At 37.5% G+C, this 17,715-nt stretch overlaps 1 protein-coding gene across 1 annotated transcript in view; it reads left to right on the forward strand.

The window, feature by feature from the left end:
• Positions 1–17,622, forward strand: part of urb1 (URB1 ribosome biogenesis homolog) — a 33,234-nt gene extending 15,612 nt beyond the window's left edge. The window contains exons 22-41 of the mRNA XM_047806299.1: positions 200–462; positions 861–1,158; positions 3,481–3,736; positions 4,188–4,395; positions 5,069–5,243; positions 5,522–5,580; positions 5,684–5,874; positions 5,969–6,079; positions 8,269–8,332; positions 9,025–9,193; positions 9,625–9,733; positions 10,453–10,613; positions 10,701–10,812; positions 10,934–11,040; positions 11,128–11,271; positions 13,138–13,247; positions 13,371–13,568; positions 14,638–14,873; positions 15,719–16,264; positions 17,263–17,622. Coding sequence (XP_047662255.1) covers positions 200–462; positions 861–1,158; positions 3,481–3,736; positions 4,188–4,395; positions 5,069–5,243; positions 5,522–5,580; positions 5,684–5,874; positions 5,969–6,079; positions 8,269–8,332; positions 9,025–9,193; positions 9,625–9,733; positions 10,453–10,613; positions 10,701–10,812; positions 10,934–11,040; positions 11,128–11,271; positions 13,138–13,247; positions 13,371–13,568; positions 14,638–14,873; positions 15,719–16,264; positions 17,263–17,438 — 3,693 coding nt within the window. The 3' untranslated portion in view covers positions 17,439–17,622. The remainder of the gene's footprint in view (positions 1–199; positions 463–860; positions 1,159–3,480; positions 3,737–4,187; positions 4,396–5,068; positions 5,244–5,521; positions 5,581–5,683; positions 5,875–5,968; positions 6,080–8,268; positions 8,333–9,024; positions 9,194–9,624; positions 9,734–10,452; positions 10,614–10,700; positions 10,813–10,933; positions 11,041–11,127; positions 11,272–13,137; positions 13,248–13,370; positions 13,569–14,637; positions 14,874–15,718; positions 16,265–17,262) is intronic.
• Positions 17,623–17,715: the final 93 nt, after the last annotated feature.

A 17,715-nucleotide genomic window follows, 5' to 3' on the forward strand; every position in this document is an offset into this window, starting at 1 on the left:
TTTTTTTTTTTAAGTGAGAGTAACTAAGAATAGTTACTGGCTTCATAAGCCTGTCAGAGACTGGCTTCATAAGCCTTGCCTAGCCTTGGCTGAGCAGGATTGTATTAAATCATGGTTAAAATGAAGGTTTGCCATCATTAGGGCTTTGAAATCTTATTATGCCATCTTTTATAACTTTATTTTTTCTGTCTTTCTGTAGGTTTCACTTGATGTGTTTAGGTTGGTGTTCAAGCACCCAGTTTTGCAGCAGTGGTTCTTGGCCGTGCAGCTGGGAGTGATGCCATCACACACTCTGGACCCAGAAAGAGAAATGCAGCTCTGTGGTCAACTGACACAGGGTGTGCTCAACCTGCTGACATCCTGTGTTGAGACCCTTAAAGCCCTCCATGCCCTGGAGATCATTAGTCCTTACTTTTCAGCCATACAGCGAGCTTTGCTCTGCGAGCTACAACAGAGCAACAGGTAAGTCATAATAGTCCTAAGTTACCACAAGGTTTCTCTTTAATAACTGAGAGCAAATTTGAAATACATCCCAGACAACAAATTTACTCTCTACATGAAAAGGGACAAACATATTAATAACATGCCTTTATTGTTATTAACTTTAAAATTCAAATTACAGCTATCTTTAGGCTGTACAGAGCAAATTAACCATCTTTCTAGACGTACTGTAGATCATAGTTCAGCAAAACATTATTTAAATGTGCTACTTCTGTTAAAAACAACTAAAGCCAGCAAATGACCAGGTATAAAAGAGACCTGACATACAAAGTAAAATGTAAAACTACAAGTAGCAAATATAAAATTTGCCAACAAGGTCATGGGACTAACTTTGAATCTTAAACCAATGTCATTACCAGGTATCTGGTAGAAGAATCTCGGACTGTTGAAGCCTTCCTGGCATTGTATGAGTACATGGACCCGTCCACTATGAATGAGGTGCTATCAGCCTTCCTGCTGCTGCCCCAGAGTAAACTGTTATCTGGTGGTGACAAGATGAGTTTGTATGGCCATGCTGTCCTGACGATCCTCACCAAGAATATATCTCCTGCATGCTCTGTGAACACCACCCGCTGTCTATCTCAGGTGCACGTACGCAGTCTGGCTGCCCTCCACAGCTCCTGCTACAGCATTCACCTGGAAAATGTTTTTTTACAGGTATGTGTAGTAAATCTCAAATTAAGTCAGAAATAACTAAAATATAAGAAGCTAATGGTAGAGAAAGCAGTCAGATGTACTTTGTTGGTCAACTGTACAAGACTACATTCTTGTAAATTTCCTTTTGCATTAATAAACAGTCATTTAGCATAAATTGAATGAGTGTGTGAGAACCACCGTGTGAGATCTCACTTAGCTAGTTTAGGGTCAGAACAGCATATATACTCTGTATGTTTTAGGCAGGTGTGAAGAAATGTAAATGAACTGTAAAATAACAATATTTTCAAAAGTAAATATTTTAATTGGTTATTTTTATTGATATGCAAAGTGAGCAACCAGAAGAAATATCAAATCAAATCGATATTTGGTGTGACTACCCTTTGGCTTCAAACTAGCAACTTGCCCACACTGTACATTTGTACGAAGGCATTTTGTAAGATCAGGTTCAGGTGTATGATTACTAAATTACACCAAGCAGTTGCTAATATATTAATTAACTGAAACATAAACGGCTGTGTAGGAGACTTAAAATCTGATGAGGAACAGCCAAATTCTGCTACTATGTTGAGCTTTTGAAGACAGGTTCATGTCACAGGTCATACACCAGGGTAAGACACAAGTTTTTCTCTCAGGAGATCTCAAAGCAGACTGGTGTTTCATGATGTGCTGTTCAAACTATTTTAAAGAAGCACAAAAAACAGGCAATGCAGCAGATGAGACACATCATGCTTACTTGTCTTCATCATCAGAAGTTGTCCTTCAGTTCCATCAGCAAAGAACTGGCAGAAATGAGTAGGACCCAGGTACACCCGTCTACTGTTCAGAGATCTTTGACCAGAAGTGGTCTTCATGGAAGAATTGCGACCAAAAAGCCATGCCTTCGACCTGGAAACAAGGCTAAATGACTCAACTATGCATGAAAACATAGGAAAGGGGGTGCAAAATGGCAGCAGGTGCTCTGGACTGACGTTTGAGGCTGCATTTCTGCAAAAGTAGTTGGAGATTTGGTCAGGATTAATGTGTCCTCAATGCTGAAAAATGCAGGCAGATAATGATCATTCGATACCATTAGGGAGCTGTTTGATTACATTTAAATTTTCTCTGTAGCAGAACAGCAATCCTAAACTCTGTGAAAACAGAATTTTAGAAATGTTTGCAAATGGATGATAAAGGAAAAACTGATATCACAGCAACAACACTAAATTTGACTCAGGTACTGCTGACTCCACCTGTGGTAAATTAAATTGATTGAACATGATTTAGAAAGGCACGCACCTCTTCATAGAAGGCCTCACAGCTGACAATACATATCAGAGCAAAAACCAGGCCATCATGTCAAAGGTACTGCCTGTAGTGCTCAGAGACAGAACTGTTGCAATAGATCTGGGGACGGCTGCACTGAAGATTCCCAAGAGCACAACGGTCTCCACAATTCTCAAATTTAATAAGATTGCCACAATCAGAACTCTTTCAAGTGCTGGAAACCTGGCCAAACTGAGCAATTGGGTGAGAAAGGCTTTAATAAGAGAGGTGACCAAGAACTTGATGGTCACTCTAAGCTCCAGAGATCCTGTGTGAAGAAGAGACAGTCAACGTTCTAGAACGACAGCCTTCACTACACTGGGCTTTAGGGCAGAGTGGGTACACAGAAGCCTCACCTCAGTGCAAAACACAAGAAAATCTGCTTGGAGTTTGCAAAAAAGCACCTAAAGGATTCGCAGTCTGTGAGAAACAAGAACTGTTTGGTTTCCTCCAAATATAACGTTTAGAATTTAGGTCAGTCACCGCTCATCCACCTGCCCAATACCAACCCTACAGTGAATCATGGTTGTAGCAGCATCATGCTGTGGGGAATTTTTTCTGCACCAGTGACTGGGAGACTGGACAAGGTTGATGAAATACTGAATAAAGCAAAGTACAGAGAAAACCTCAATAAAACAGTGCCCAGGTCGTTTTAAAGGGTGGTCACAGCAGTGTTTCATTTGAATTGGATTTCTCTACTGTTCATTTACCTTATATACAGTATATATATAATGTATGTGTATGTAAATATATTGTGTGTGTGTGTGTGTGTGTGTATATATGTATATATAATGTGTGTTTTTGTGTGTGTATACAGTACATGTACAAAAATAGATTGTGTGTGTGTGTATATGTATATATAATGTGTGTTTGTGTGTGTGTGTGTATACAGTACATGTACAAAAATATATTGTGTGTGTGTGTGTATATGTATATATAATGTGTGTTTGTGTGTGTGTATACAGTACATGTACAAAAATATATTGCTAAAAGCATGTGCTGACTTCCCAACCCCTCCAGGTGCTGCAAAGAGAGCCTGGATGTGCTAAACTGATGCCCACGGATATTCTTCACCGGTGCCTCCAGTGCCGTTCTTCTCTAGAACTCGCAGCCCTGATGGTGCAGAACTGCTCCACTCACTGTCTAACCTTTGAGCTCTGGTGCCTAGACCAAACTGACCTTGCACACATAATAGCACAGAACAGTAGCTTCCTTTCTCTACTGAGCAGCTACCTTCAGCATGTAACCACTGAAGACCCCTGCAGACCTAAAGACAGTAAGTACTACCAGTTATTGTCACATGCATTAACAGAACAAATGTTTACATTTTTAGATTCTTTAATTGATGTGTGAATATTCAGAAAGTATATTATTATTAAGGTGATGAGTCTATTTATTTATTTATTTATTTATTTATTTTAAAAGCTTTTTCTGTGTAAAACCTTATCGATTCATAAATCATCATTGAAGAAACCATAAGTGCCATGAGCAAGGGGAACAGCAGAACACTCCCCTGGTATTATCTGTATTTGTGTAGCACTTTTAGCATCGTCTCAATGCTGCTTTACACACACTTTAAAATATATAGGGGAAATTGGAAATTGTTAAAGAAGATTTATATTGATCCCTAATGTTGCTGTTTAGAAATGTGGGTTCAGTACATGAAATTTATTTTAATGGAGCAATCTGTTATATCCAGTTATTATATTTTGTCTTCTCATGAGCAGTTCAAAAGGCAGTTCTGCAGATGCTGACCAAAGCTTTGCTGGCTGAGTTGTCAAGTTCAGTGCTACAGGTGGATGCTGATGTGCCTTTGGATCTGTGTGTGGAGCTGCTCTCCTCCCTCATCCCAGTGGGAGCTATGGCTTCTGATCTCGATAAACTAATACGTGATTTGCCTGTCCTCCTTGAGAACCCGGAAACCAGCGATCGAAGGTAAGTTTCTTTAAACTAGTGACTGTGCTTCTAAATTGATTGGCATGGCAAATCTGTGTTTGAGAACCAGTGAATGGTCACATTATCTGTTTCATAATTTGCCTTAAATTTACATTCAATCCATTTGACTGGGCTAAAACTGACATCCTGACATTGGTAGACTGTTAAATGTTTTACACCTCATTTTAAAAACACACACACACACACACACACACACACACACACACACACACACACACACACACACACACACACACACATACATATATATATAAATATAATCAGATGTCTAACCAGATATAATATTTTGATAAATTATTAATATTTTTAATTATTTGTTGATTTGTTTGAGTTCTAAAAAAGGTTAAAATTATTTAGCTTTTTGTTCCTGCCAGATTCAGACAGATACGAAAGCTATATTTTATATTAGTGGATTCTACAGTCCGGATACAGTTATTGGATTTGTCTTTGAGGGAACCATTTCCAGTTAAATAAATTATTTTATCCTTTTAACTTTTAGGAGAAGTTATAATGGCTTAATTAGCAAAGTCAGGACAGGTTGATGTACATTTTCATGCAATTTTTGTTGTGATGATGTACAATAGAATTGCATATATCTATATTGTGCAGTTGGTTTGCCAGTTATCTAGGTTTCATGTTGCCTTTGTTTCAGGTGGCAGTTGGCAGACATAATCACTGAGAAGTTGGCCTGTACACCAAAGCATTTGAAGTGGAGGAACTCTTTGCTCACTTCTGCCCTTCGTTGGTTGTCAGCAACTTATAAACAGCATAAGTTGTCACTTATTAAAGCCGAGGAGACCATGTTGCAGAGATTGAAGACACTGCAGGTTTGTATAGAACATGTTTATGTTTCATGTACTGGACACAGCTAGCAAATGCTGAATGCCCAGTTCCTTGTACAAAGTTACCAGTGTACAACAATCCAGAACAATCATCATCCTGTTCGTGTCAAAACCCCTTTTCAAATTTCAAATCTATATATCTAACTTTGTGTAAGATTTATTTTTCATAATATCAGAAATGGTTTGTCTGGACTCTGTGTTTTATTTATTGTTATGTTGAGCATCATGCAAATTTAGTATGTATGTTTTTTGCATACTTTCAGATTTCTCCAGAGAATGTTTCAGATTTGGACTGGAACAACTTTGTTAAATCAGGTTTAAAGTGTGTGATTTTCTGCAGCTATTACCAATAAAATGAACATAACTGCTGACATGGGATATTCACTTTAATAACACTGTCCCCTTTTCTTTTTAAATACTTACAGACATCGATACAAAGACAACATGTTTCTGTGCACCCTGAACTCTTTGTTGGAGTCAATGTATAGAACTGTGCCAACTCCTAAAGGGTTGTTGCCCATTGAAACCCTACACCTGATGGTCACTAGTCACTCTCTCTTTTTGCCCACAATGATTGTCACTGAGGATGAGACACACAGTAGTCTTTACTCTAAAGGTAAGATTTGCTAAAGGTTGCTCAAAGCACTGAATCAATGTGATTTTTGTATATTATCATATAATATTTTATGGTCTCACAATTTCTTCTTCAGAGGCACTGGTCACGCTCCTGTTCACCTTGGTGAAAAAATGTCCTGAGGTCTGCAAAAGCAATCATTTTCATGTCCTGCTTGGTTCTTATGGTGCTACATTGAGCTCCACAGGTAAAAGTTTTGAGTGTATGTGTTTTGTATTACTGATGGTGGGTATAGTATGTGCAAAATAATAAAACAAAGTTTATATCAGGAAAATCCTGCTCTCAGTTGCTTATAAAACAGCTTCTGTAAACATTTCACCTGATCATGTGGCCCTTTGACAAACTGTTGCTCCAAAGCTGAAAGCACACAATAATCTAGAATGTCTTTTGTATATTGTAGCATTGTACAATGCAGACCTGTTTCCATCATGACAATGAATTTGTGCACAAGGTTGATGTAGAAAAAATCCCCACAACCACAATCCAAAAGATAATGAAAAGCCTTTCCAGAAGAGTGAAGGCTGTTACAACAATTTGTGTGTGTGTGTGGATATGTATGTATGTATGTATGCATGTATGTATGTATGTTTGTACGCCTGCATATGCATATTTTGGAGAAATTTATATAAAAGGCCATGGTTTGCTATTTGCTCACACAGATTTTAGAAACCTTTTAAAATGAATACCAAAAGATTTGGTTTATAGATATTTTACAAATATCTGTAACAGTTCTCGGTGTCCATGCTTTGTCATTATTGCCTAAAAATTTTCCAAATGACAAATTCTGCAAGAGGCTAATGATACTGTCCTGATACACATAGTTTGGACAGCCTTTTTTTTCTTCTTCTTTTCCTCCTTTCTTTTTTTTTACTTTGTGTGTGTGTGTGTAAACAATATTTGTAAATTTGCCTGTGTACACCACCATCAATTATTTAAAATCAAGCGGTTCAGATGTGTTGATGTTATAACCCTTTCAACTCTTCTGGGAAGGCTGTCTAGTAAATTTATGGACATGACTGAGTCAGTTCTTTTCCATTCATGTCATAATAGACTTCACTTTGTGCACAGGGGTGTTGTCATTATGAACCAAGTCTGAGCCTGAGGGAAATCTTAATGCTATAATAAAGACATTAGACATTTGTGTGCTTTGTGGCAACAGTTTGGCGAAGGTCTGAATATGGGCATATATGATCAGGGCCCGTATCCCTAAAGAATTTTTGTGCAAAAAGTGGCTCCTAGCGGCCAAATTCTAAAAAAATTCTCAGAGTCATGACGTTTTCTTAGAATTTCCGCTAATAGTGACACGAAAATCCCAGTTAATATAAAAGCTATTCCTCAAGATTCTAAGGTGAGATCTGCTAAGAGCAGGGAAGAGGACTTTTAGTGGCTTAGGAGTTCCCCTAAGCAGCTGCACAAAATGGCCAACAGAGGAGGCAGGAGAGATGTCCTGCAAACACTGGATGACAGGGAATTATTGAGACGCTACAGATTGGATCGTGCAGGAATCATGTTTGTGGTTTGTCCTTAGAGATGCAATTACTTCACCAACTCGACGCCACAACGCTATTACACCGGAGAAGAAAGTAATCACAGACATTGATAAAAGCTGAGCGGTGTTACCCTCGTTAAGACCACACTGAGTTGTAACGTTATAATTTCTACTTCATTAAGGACAGCCCCTTGAGATAGGCCATCTTGTTTTCAATGGGGTCCATATGGGAGTGAAAGTACAAAATATGCCAGCTAGGATATTAATATGACCAAATAAGACACGAATCATTATTTGAACAGGGTGTAATGAGCTTAAGTTTTCACATATTTTAGATTCTAATGTTAGGCTATAACCCCTACAGCTTACTATTCATTTTTTTTCAGATATTTTCTTGAATGTGAAATATTATTTACAATTACAGTCTGCATAAGATTAGAGTGTATAATTGTTTATTGATTTGAGGGTACATCCTTTGCTCATTATCACCAAAAGTTCATTTTCATCAAACTTGTAGGATCAACCAATCACGACTTTTGAAATGATGAGTCATACCTAGCAACGGGGTCAACCACATCCTCCTCACTAAGATAGGATTTTCCATCCATTCCTTGCTCAGAGTTCACTGAAAATGTTCTGGAATCACTTCTAAGCTAAAACTCGTGGCAAGGAATTTTTAGGTTAAGTTAGGAGCTCTCTTAGAGGATTCTCAGAATCTTTAGGGATACGGGCCCAGGTGTCTACACACTTTAGGCTACTGTATTTGATAATAGCAGTATATTGATTCTGGAGAGTGTAGTATAAATTTTATTTTGCCATTAACCCTTGATTCTGAATCTAGGGTAACTGTTTGCTAAGACTTATTTATTTCTCCTTTATGTTTACAGATCAGAAAATGTTGCTGCTGCTTAAAGAATATGAAAAGAACAACATGAGTTTGATGGAGTTTCAGTAAGTTCACTATACTATTACTGGGTAGAGTCACACATTGCTCTTAAAGCAGCTGCAGTTAGTAGACAAGATGTAAGAAACAGTCCTTTGAGATTCTGGTTCATGTTGACATGAGCGCATCTTGAGACTCTTGCAGATTTTTCAAATCGTTATACCACGAATCTCTTGTTCTACTAAATTTGAAAGGAGTTCTATTGGATTCAGTTTTGTTTGATTCAAACTAATTGAAGAATACGGAAGAGTACTGAACTTGGTGATCTTCATGAGCACTTTTAATTTGACATTGTGTAATATAAAGGGATGCACATGGTCAGCAAAAATGCACAAATATCCCGTGGCTTCCAAGGGATTTATTGGTATTAATGGACTCAGAGTAGGTCAAGGAAACATTCCTGTACCATTATATGACTTTTAGAGTCAGAATTTGGCATGAACAGCATGAATCCGAGGGCTGTAGTAAAAATTGAGATTAATCATTCCAGGCTACATTTTTCCAGGCTTCAGCTTTGTTTTTTGTTTTTTTTTTGCTGACAAACAGAACCCACTGTGGTCTTCTGCTCACCCCAGAATGGTTACCTGAGTTACCGTACCCTTTCTGTCAGCTGACCAGGCTGTCATTTCTCTGTTGCTTTCGTCTGTGGAACTGCAGTTCACTGGATATTTGTTTTTTTTTCTGTATTGTATATGATCAGGTACTTGCTATGGGGTCAAGCAGCGGTGGAGTACCACAAAGCACAAAAAAGCCTGGGTCCATCGCTATGGCAACAGCTCAGCTCTGAGGCCATTTTAGACCAACTGGTTGAAGACAGGATGTTAAATACGGTTGCACACTTTCCAATAAACCGGTGCCTTACACCACAGGTACCACACTGTCCAACACTGTACATTATCCATTATTTTGCTTTTAATAAATATATATATAAATAAAGTTAAAAACCAAGTCATAGTTTTATTTTTAACGCATATATTTAAACAGATTTCAATGTTAACACATTTAAATATTTTATTACTCAGTTTTCTAAAATTCAAAATTTCCATCGTGGCTAATGGTTTGATCTCTTCTTGTGGTAAAAATAATCAAGTCTAATAGAACGTGTGATAACGCCTTTTAAGTTTTTCAGCTAAAGGTTATTTAGAAACATTGTCCAAAACAGCTCGAAGTTTATAAAACATGTTTGCTATGCATCATTTAATGTAATATTGTATTTCAAAGACTGAACAATTCATCATTGAAATAATGTTGAGAAATTGGATTATTATTAGTCATGTTAATTTTTGTTTAACTTCATAAGGAGAATGAAGAGCTGAGTTCCCCCGAAAAGAAAGAGGGCTTCCGAGATGAGATGTGCCTTTACGATCCTTCTTTCCTTATACCTTTGTTCAGCTACATTGTCCGTCCAGGTAAACCATCACCTGAACACCGCCGTGCAGTATAATGTCTTAGGCCACAGTTTAAGAAAGATTTGTTGCATTTAGTGTATTTGAATTTGTACAATCCGTTAATCATCTGTAGCTGAGAGCCATGGGAACAACGTTGACATGTTTAATATGCATAGTGATCGCATACTCTTTTAGCACGACATTAGCCATACATGGGTCTCATGAAGTGAGGTCTATTGTCACAATGACACAAATTGTCACTACTGACACTACTGACACAAATTTGAGATAGTGTTTAGTACCTTACCAATTTTGATGCATGTTTCTCAGTAGGGGGACATTATAACACAAACATGTGTTTGTTTCTAAATGCTTGTCTGAGGTGATTTTTTATTTTTATTTTTTTTAAGCTTAGTTCATAATTTAACATGGTTATACTAATTGACAGGGTTAGTGTTCGATGGACAATTTATTGAAACTTTGTTTTGATCGACTAACTACACTCTAGTGTTCTATGCAACCTCAGAAGTGTTGCGTATTAGGTTGTGCTAGTCATGTTTTTCATGTCTTATTTATTTAAGATATCTTCTTGTTTGTTGATTAAAAAAGCTGTTTATCTATGCTATGTTTAATTATTTCATAGTTCAATTTAAGTTAATGCTTAATTTAAGTCTTCACCAGAATACCTGATTTTGAACTACACTTTGTTGAGTTTCCTAAGATGTCACCTTGCATCACAGAGGCTGTAGTGGATTGTCGGAAGTTTGTATGCAGTCATTCTCTGGGCCTTACGGTAGTGGCCTTAAGCAGCTATGATCACAAAATGAGGGCTGCAGCCTACCATGTCCTTGGTTCCTTTTACCAGCATTTGGAATCTGTTCATTTCAAAGAGAAAACACAGGTACTCGGTTTAGCCCGACTCCATTTGTATTATTGTACAACAATTTTACATTAAAATTGTAAGCATGTTGTTGTCTCCTGTCCACAGCTGCTATATTTGTTGGATGCACTCAGGAATGCGATTCAAAAGCAGAATCTTCGAGTCTCTTTCGTGCACGCTACCTACATTGCAAAAGTGGCTCAGCAGATTCTGAAACCTGGTGTGTGTTATTTCTGGAGCAATCTTTTATTATTGTACATACTGGTATTGTTTTATATATATATATATATATATATTATTTATTTGTTTACCCTTACTTCTTACTCTCTGCTTACTTATAGAGGAGCACATGTACCTGGTGATCAGTAAGTTTCTTTTGGGAACCCAGTACGTGGATCTCAAAAGGATTCCAGATTTCTTCCGACTTTTTTATAGCTTTGAGCTAGAGGTAATGTATTATCTCTTTAATTTTATTATTTTTTTTCTTCTGCTGCATTACTGACGTTTGTTACTGATGTTTTATTGCTTTCCTCAGCATAAACTGGAGAGGGGTTGGCTGTTAAAAGTGTTGGAAGAAGGTATGAGAGACAGGCTCTGCTATGAGCTATGTGAACAACAGAGCATCTTCCAGGCACTCCTTGGTTTTTGTAGCAGCCCACTCTGTGACCAGAGCATTCAGGTACACCTCAACCACACACTGGCTTTAAATGGTGCTCTGTGTGTGTCTGTGTGTGTATATGTGTGTATGGGACACCCCATTAAATATTCAGTTTTTTTATTAAGAAATGTAAATTTCTGATCTTATTTAAATTTATACCTAAAATAACTAAAATAATGTATTTGCATGTAAACAACAAAAAAAAATCACTTGTTTTCACTTGTTAAACAAAAGAGTTTAACAAATTGAGTATTTCAACTGAGGAAAAAGGACAACCTATGCCCTAATAGATCATTTCAGCCAAAGTGGGAAGTACTAGCTGAGTGAGACGTGAGACATTTTCACTTTTCAGTGAGTCTTTGGTGGATTTACTGTTATGTTTTTGTTCTGTTGCAAGGTCCAGTTCAGTTTTTTGACAGATGGTCTCACGTTCCTCAAGCACCTTCTGATACAATGTAGAATTCATAGTCAATTCTATGATGATGACCTGGCCATGTCCTGCTGCAGCAAAGCTCAAACCATAACACTTCCACCTCCATGTTTCATAGTTCTTTTGCTGAAATGCTGTATTTGGTTTACACCAAACATCCCCTCTGTTATGGCCTCCAAATAATTCAGTTTTAGACTTTTCTGTCCAGATCACATTATTATTCCAGAAGTCTTGGCCTTTGTGTTATTTGGCAAACTTTATTGTTGCCCTCATGTTTTTCTTAGACAGTAAAGGTTTTCTTCTTGCACACCTCTCATGATGATTAAAGTTGTTCAGTCTCTTTCTGATTGTAGACTCATGCACTTTGACCTCAACTGTAGCAAGAGCTTGGTAGGTCCCATGATGATATTTTAGGGTTTTTGGAGACTTCTTTAAGCATCTTGCAGTCTGCTCTTGGGGTGAATTTGCTTGGACAGCCTGACCTTGCCATGTTGGCAGTTGTTTTAAATGTTCTCCACTTCTAAATGATTTTCCAATGATTTTAACTGATTCCAAATTTTTTTATTTGTTTTATGTTTTATATTTCTTACCAGACTCAAAAGCATCAACAATCTTCTTTCTGAAGGCCTCAAAAAGCTCTTTGGATCTCACCATGGTGATGCCTAAGAGCAAACCAAACGAAATATGAGGTTTAAATAAGACAAGTCGTATTCAGAATGCTCTGTAACAATGTTCTATTAAATTGCACCTGATGTGATACACCTGTAGGTCATTTTACCCATTTAAAGTACAAATAAATGTGGGGGTGTCCTTACTTGTTTAAAATTACATTTTACAGATCATTTAAAAAATGGTTTTATTTGTTTAGTTGTATTTCTTGAATCTTCCAGTATTGTTAAAATAAAGATAAAATGGGCATATGTTTAACTATTCAAAAAAAAAAAGTCTTTTATAGGGTGTCCTAATTTTTTACAAATTACTATATATATACATTTATTTAAAAAGAAAAAAACTGAGATATTACATGCATAAGTATTCAGAGCCTTTACTCAGTACTTAGTTAAAGCACCTTTGGCAGCAGTTACAGCCCTGAGTCTTTTTGGGTATGACACAACAAGCTTTGCACACCTGGACTGGGAGATTTTCTGCCATTCTTCTTTGCAAATTCTCTCAAGCTCAGGTAGCTTTGATGGGGACCTTCAGTGAACACCATTTTCAGGTCTCTCCAGAGATGTTCAGTAGGGTTCACTCAGTCTGAGGTCCTGAGTGTCGTGGAGCAGGTTTTATAATTTGTTCAGTCAGTGTTCTCCTCAATCCTGACCAGTCTCCCAGTCCCTGCTGCCACCAACATGCTTCACTGTTGTGATGTTATCTATGTCATTCTGCCCTAAAGCCCATGTACAGTGAATATATAATCTATATATAGGTCTGTATAACTCTGTCTGTATTTGTTGCAGATTCAGATTGTGAATGTACTCTTGGAGACTGCTCATCTCCCCAAAGCATCCTCTGACTTTAGCAAGGTTCATGGAATCCTAACATGGATATTACAGTTCACAGAAAGAAGGTGAGCATCTCTTCTATATATTTTAGGGTTTTTTTTCTTCAGTTTCAGCTCATGTTCTCATCCACTGACTGAAATTCTATTACAAAATATAACAAGTGTCTCATGATACTTTATTTCTGGCAGGAATGTTGACAAAAGGATGCTGAACATTGTAATAAGACTGCTCCATACTCTTTGGTTCTCTAACCTGGGAAAGAACAACAGTACGATGCAGTGGAGCAGTAGAGCAGACATGCAGCTAAATAATTTAGACGAATGTCTCCCCTTTTCACTTATCAGTGACTTTCTGTGTGCTCTGCTCTCAGTCGTTAGATGCCTCAGGTAACTATACTCCAACTCTCAATCAAAAGGTGCCAACTTCAGAAGAACATAAACAGAACACCTCACCTCCGTAGAAAGAGTGAATTGTTTGTTAGCAACATTCGTACCCCCAAAAAGAGGTATTAAACAAATATACTTCCAGAAGAGACCTTGTTCTGTCATTCTGGCCCATGCCCCAGACTAAACCCCTTGGCACTATGTATTCAGGTAGATAGTGTTCACCTGGTTTCACTTTGTTCCTTGGTGTTATGATAAGGAATCCAGATTTGAGATTTTCTTCTCTAATTTAAACACAGTGATTCCTGACACAACACAAACAGTATACCACACACTCCTGACACCACACACTCCTGACACCACACAAGCAGTATAATACACCACACACTCCTGACACAACACAAGCAGTATAATACACCACACACTCCTGACACAACACAAGCAGTATAATACACCACACACTCCTGACACAACACAAGCAGTATAATACACCACACACTCCTGACACAACACAAGCAGTATAATACACGACACACTCCTGACACAACACAAGCAGTATAATACACCACACACTCCTGACACAACACAAGCAGTATAATACACCACACACTCCTGACACAACACAAGCAGTATAATACACCACACACTCCTGACACCACACAAGCAGTATAATACACCACACACTCCTGACACCACACAAGCTGTATAATACACCACACACTCCTGATACAACACAAGCAGTATAATACACCACACACTCCTGACACCACACGAGCAGTATAATACACCACACACTCCTGATACAACACAAGCAGTATAATACACCACACACTCCTGACACCACACAAGCAGTATAATACACCACACACTCCTGACACCACACAAGCAGTATAATACACCACACACTCCTGACACCACACAAGCAGTATAATACATGTTCTAATTTTGACAAATTTTGATTATTTTTATTTCTTTTTTTATTGTGAAAACAAGCATCAAGAGTTTACTTGTAAAATTGATCAGAATCTCTTGTCATTCTGTACAACTGAGAGCTATTGTTTGTTTTAAACAGAGCTGGAGTGGAACCGTCTGACATGGAAAGATTTCTGCAGATGTTGGATTCAGTGCTGAAGCATCATGGCACTGCACTGAATGGTAACAGAGATACAAACTGGCTGCATCCACAGACACTGTCCTGCTCAGCTGTACTCACCCTGCTTCACTGCTGGGGAACACTGGTCTCTGATACCAAACTACTCTGTTGCCTTCAAGATCTTTTTAAGATGTACAGTATTAAAGTACGGCATGGTAAGTGGTAATTGTGCTCCTCCTTTTTTTTTACTTTAATATTAATTTTGCTGCATAAAAAAACATGAAATACACTGTGTGAAAAGAGCCAAAAGAAAGTTGAAAAAATGTAATATATATATATATATATATATATATATATATATATATATATATATATATATATATATATATAAAATGTACACACCCCGTGTTTTTTATAGGGTTTCTTAATGACCTAAAGACAAAATTTGGGTCGCTGGAAAACATTTTTCTGTTTGTTTTAGCCTTTGTGAGGGAAAACAAGTTCTCACACTTCTTATGCACATATAGTAATGTGAAAACATTAGAACACATCATGAGAACCTGTTTTCTTTTTTTTTTTAAATAGTTAAACATATGGCCATTTTATCTTCATTTTAACAATATTGGAAGATTCGAGTAATATAACAAAACAAATAAAATCAAAGAAAGGTCTTTTTTAATGATCTTTAAAATATAATAATTAAAAAAAATCTAATTTTTTTGAGGAAAAAGTAAGGACACCCCACATATATTTGTACTTAAAATAACATACTTGTTCTGCATGCATCTTGGTCTGTGTCTGACGCAATGTTGTCTCAGCATCATATTATGACACCCACTTTTTCCATTTGACTGGTCTGTTATTCATTAAGGGCTCTTTTCACCATCTGTATCTGCGCACTATAAGAATAATAAATAATTGTAGTAGTTGTTTTAGTATTATTAATGCTATTGTTATCTGTACACTTTTGTTTTGGCATGTAACCTGCTTAAGTTGGGTCTGAAGAATGAACTGTAATATTCTTTGGTTTATATGTAACTAAAATGAAATGTTTTCTCAGGCACATGGCAGGAGGAAGTGCAAGAAGCAGTCCATAGCAAAGATGGACATACAGAGAAATCTGTGCAGTCGTTGTTGAAATGCAAAGCTCTTCTCCTGAGTGTTCTCACACACTGGGAGCCATGGGCAATCCTATGCAATGAACCTGATGAAAATCTTAACCCAGCAACTGCATCAGCACCCAACAGCTCCCCCAGTCTCATGACTGCAACCGCACACACACTTCTCAGCTGGACCATCAGGACTTTATCTGAGATGCCTTTTGATGAATCTCTCACTTTTGCAACCTTGAAATGGTTGGAAAAATTTCTTGTGCCCCATAAAATCATCGCAAATTCTTTGATGAATGATGAATCTATGAGAGTTGGCCTCTTAAGACTGTACCAGCAGACATGCGGGTTCAAAGTCGAGGAAAAAGGGACTTTAAAACTGGACACACTTCATCTTTTCACCACAATTATGGTGCAGTTGTTAGAGGTTGGAAAAAAACTTCACACAAATGTGGTACAAGCATGCCTGCATTCAACTACTGATCTAGTCAAAAGAGGTAACTTTCACTCATAAACAGTTTTATGCACTTTTGAAAAAAGTTGTAAAATTAGTTTGCTTTCCAAAATAGAAATATTTAAGTTTTATGGAGCGACTTCATTAATAGGACGTACTGTAAACAGTAGGAAAAATTAATCCAATCAATATTTGGTCTGACTTTCTTTTTTAAACTGTCAATTCTATAGGATACTTGCACACATTCAGCGGTTTTATTAGGCATATAGCCTCCTGCATGATTAAACAATATACCAAACTGGTGCTAAGGATCAACAATAAAATATGTTAATTGAAACCAAATCATTACCTGAAACAGAAACAGCTGTGTAGGATGAATGTGTTAGGAACAGCTGCAGCAAGACTAAGCACAGCAAGAAGACACAATGTGGTCTTACTGCATCAGCAAGGTCTCTCCTGGGCAAGGACTTGGAGTGTGGTACCAAGGATATGTCTGCAGGCTGCATTTCTGCAAATGGAGATGCAAATTTGTTCAGAATGAACGGTCTTCTTAATGCTGAGAAGTATAGGCACATGCTTATCTATCATGCTATACCATCAGGGTAGTGTCTGATTGGCTCCAAATTTATTTTACAGTATGCTAAAAACCCCAAACCTTCAGCCAAAGTCATGAACTACCTTCAGCAATAAGTACAAAGGGGTATGGGAAGAGATCTGTGGCCACCACACAGAGCCCTGATCTCAGCATCAAGTTTACAGAAGCTACTGAAACAGCCTTAATCCAGTGCTTAGTTCTTTAAATTGTTTGGAGCAACGTTACCCCCCTTGAGTTAATTAAATGCCTTTGTGCAAGTATACCGAGGAGAGACGTTCTGTTTGTGCAGTTTGGATGTTGTTAACTGTTAAACACAATTAGAATTTACTTTCGAAAGTGTATTTATAGCATTATTTTCACAAGTGCACAGAACTGTACCTTTATTCACTTTGTGTGTGTGTGTGTGTGTTTAATGCTTCACTGTAATCTCTCTTGGTTTCTTGTAGAAGCAGGTCTGAGGCTATTGTCCTTGTACATTCCTGAGATCTGGTGTGGAGCCGAGGTGCCTCAGCTACTCCTGACTCACGCCCAGCTTGTAACCAGAGGACGAAAGAACTCTCAACGAAAGTCGAATATACCCATCATGCAAATTTGTGAAGACATTCTGACTACTGTTAAATAGTTGTAAGACCTTGCCACTAAATTTTTTTTTTTTTAATATTCACATACAATTGTATGTTTCATCAATTCATGTATTTTCTTAAAAAAAATTAGAAACATGCATTGGGTAGCTTAGCAGCACAGTTTTCTTCTGGAAATATATACATATTGTGTATATCTACTAAATTCTTTATGAAGACAATTTCCATTTGCTTGGTAGTGTGTTTTCTGGAGCAGAAATGAAGAGTTGTAGTCAGTGCCATTTTATGTACTATTCAGTGACCAATAGCCTGTAGGGC

The sequence above is a fragment of the Tachysurus fulvidraco genome, chromosome 22, assembly GCF_022655615.1.
Source record: "Tachysurus fulvidraco isolate hzauxx_2018 chromosome 22, HZAU_PFXX_2.0, whole genome shotgun sequence".
NCBI lineage: Eukaryota > Metazoa > Chordata > Actinopteri > Siluriformes > Bagridae > Tachysurus > Tachysurus fulvidraco.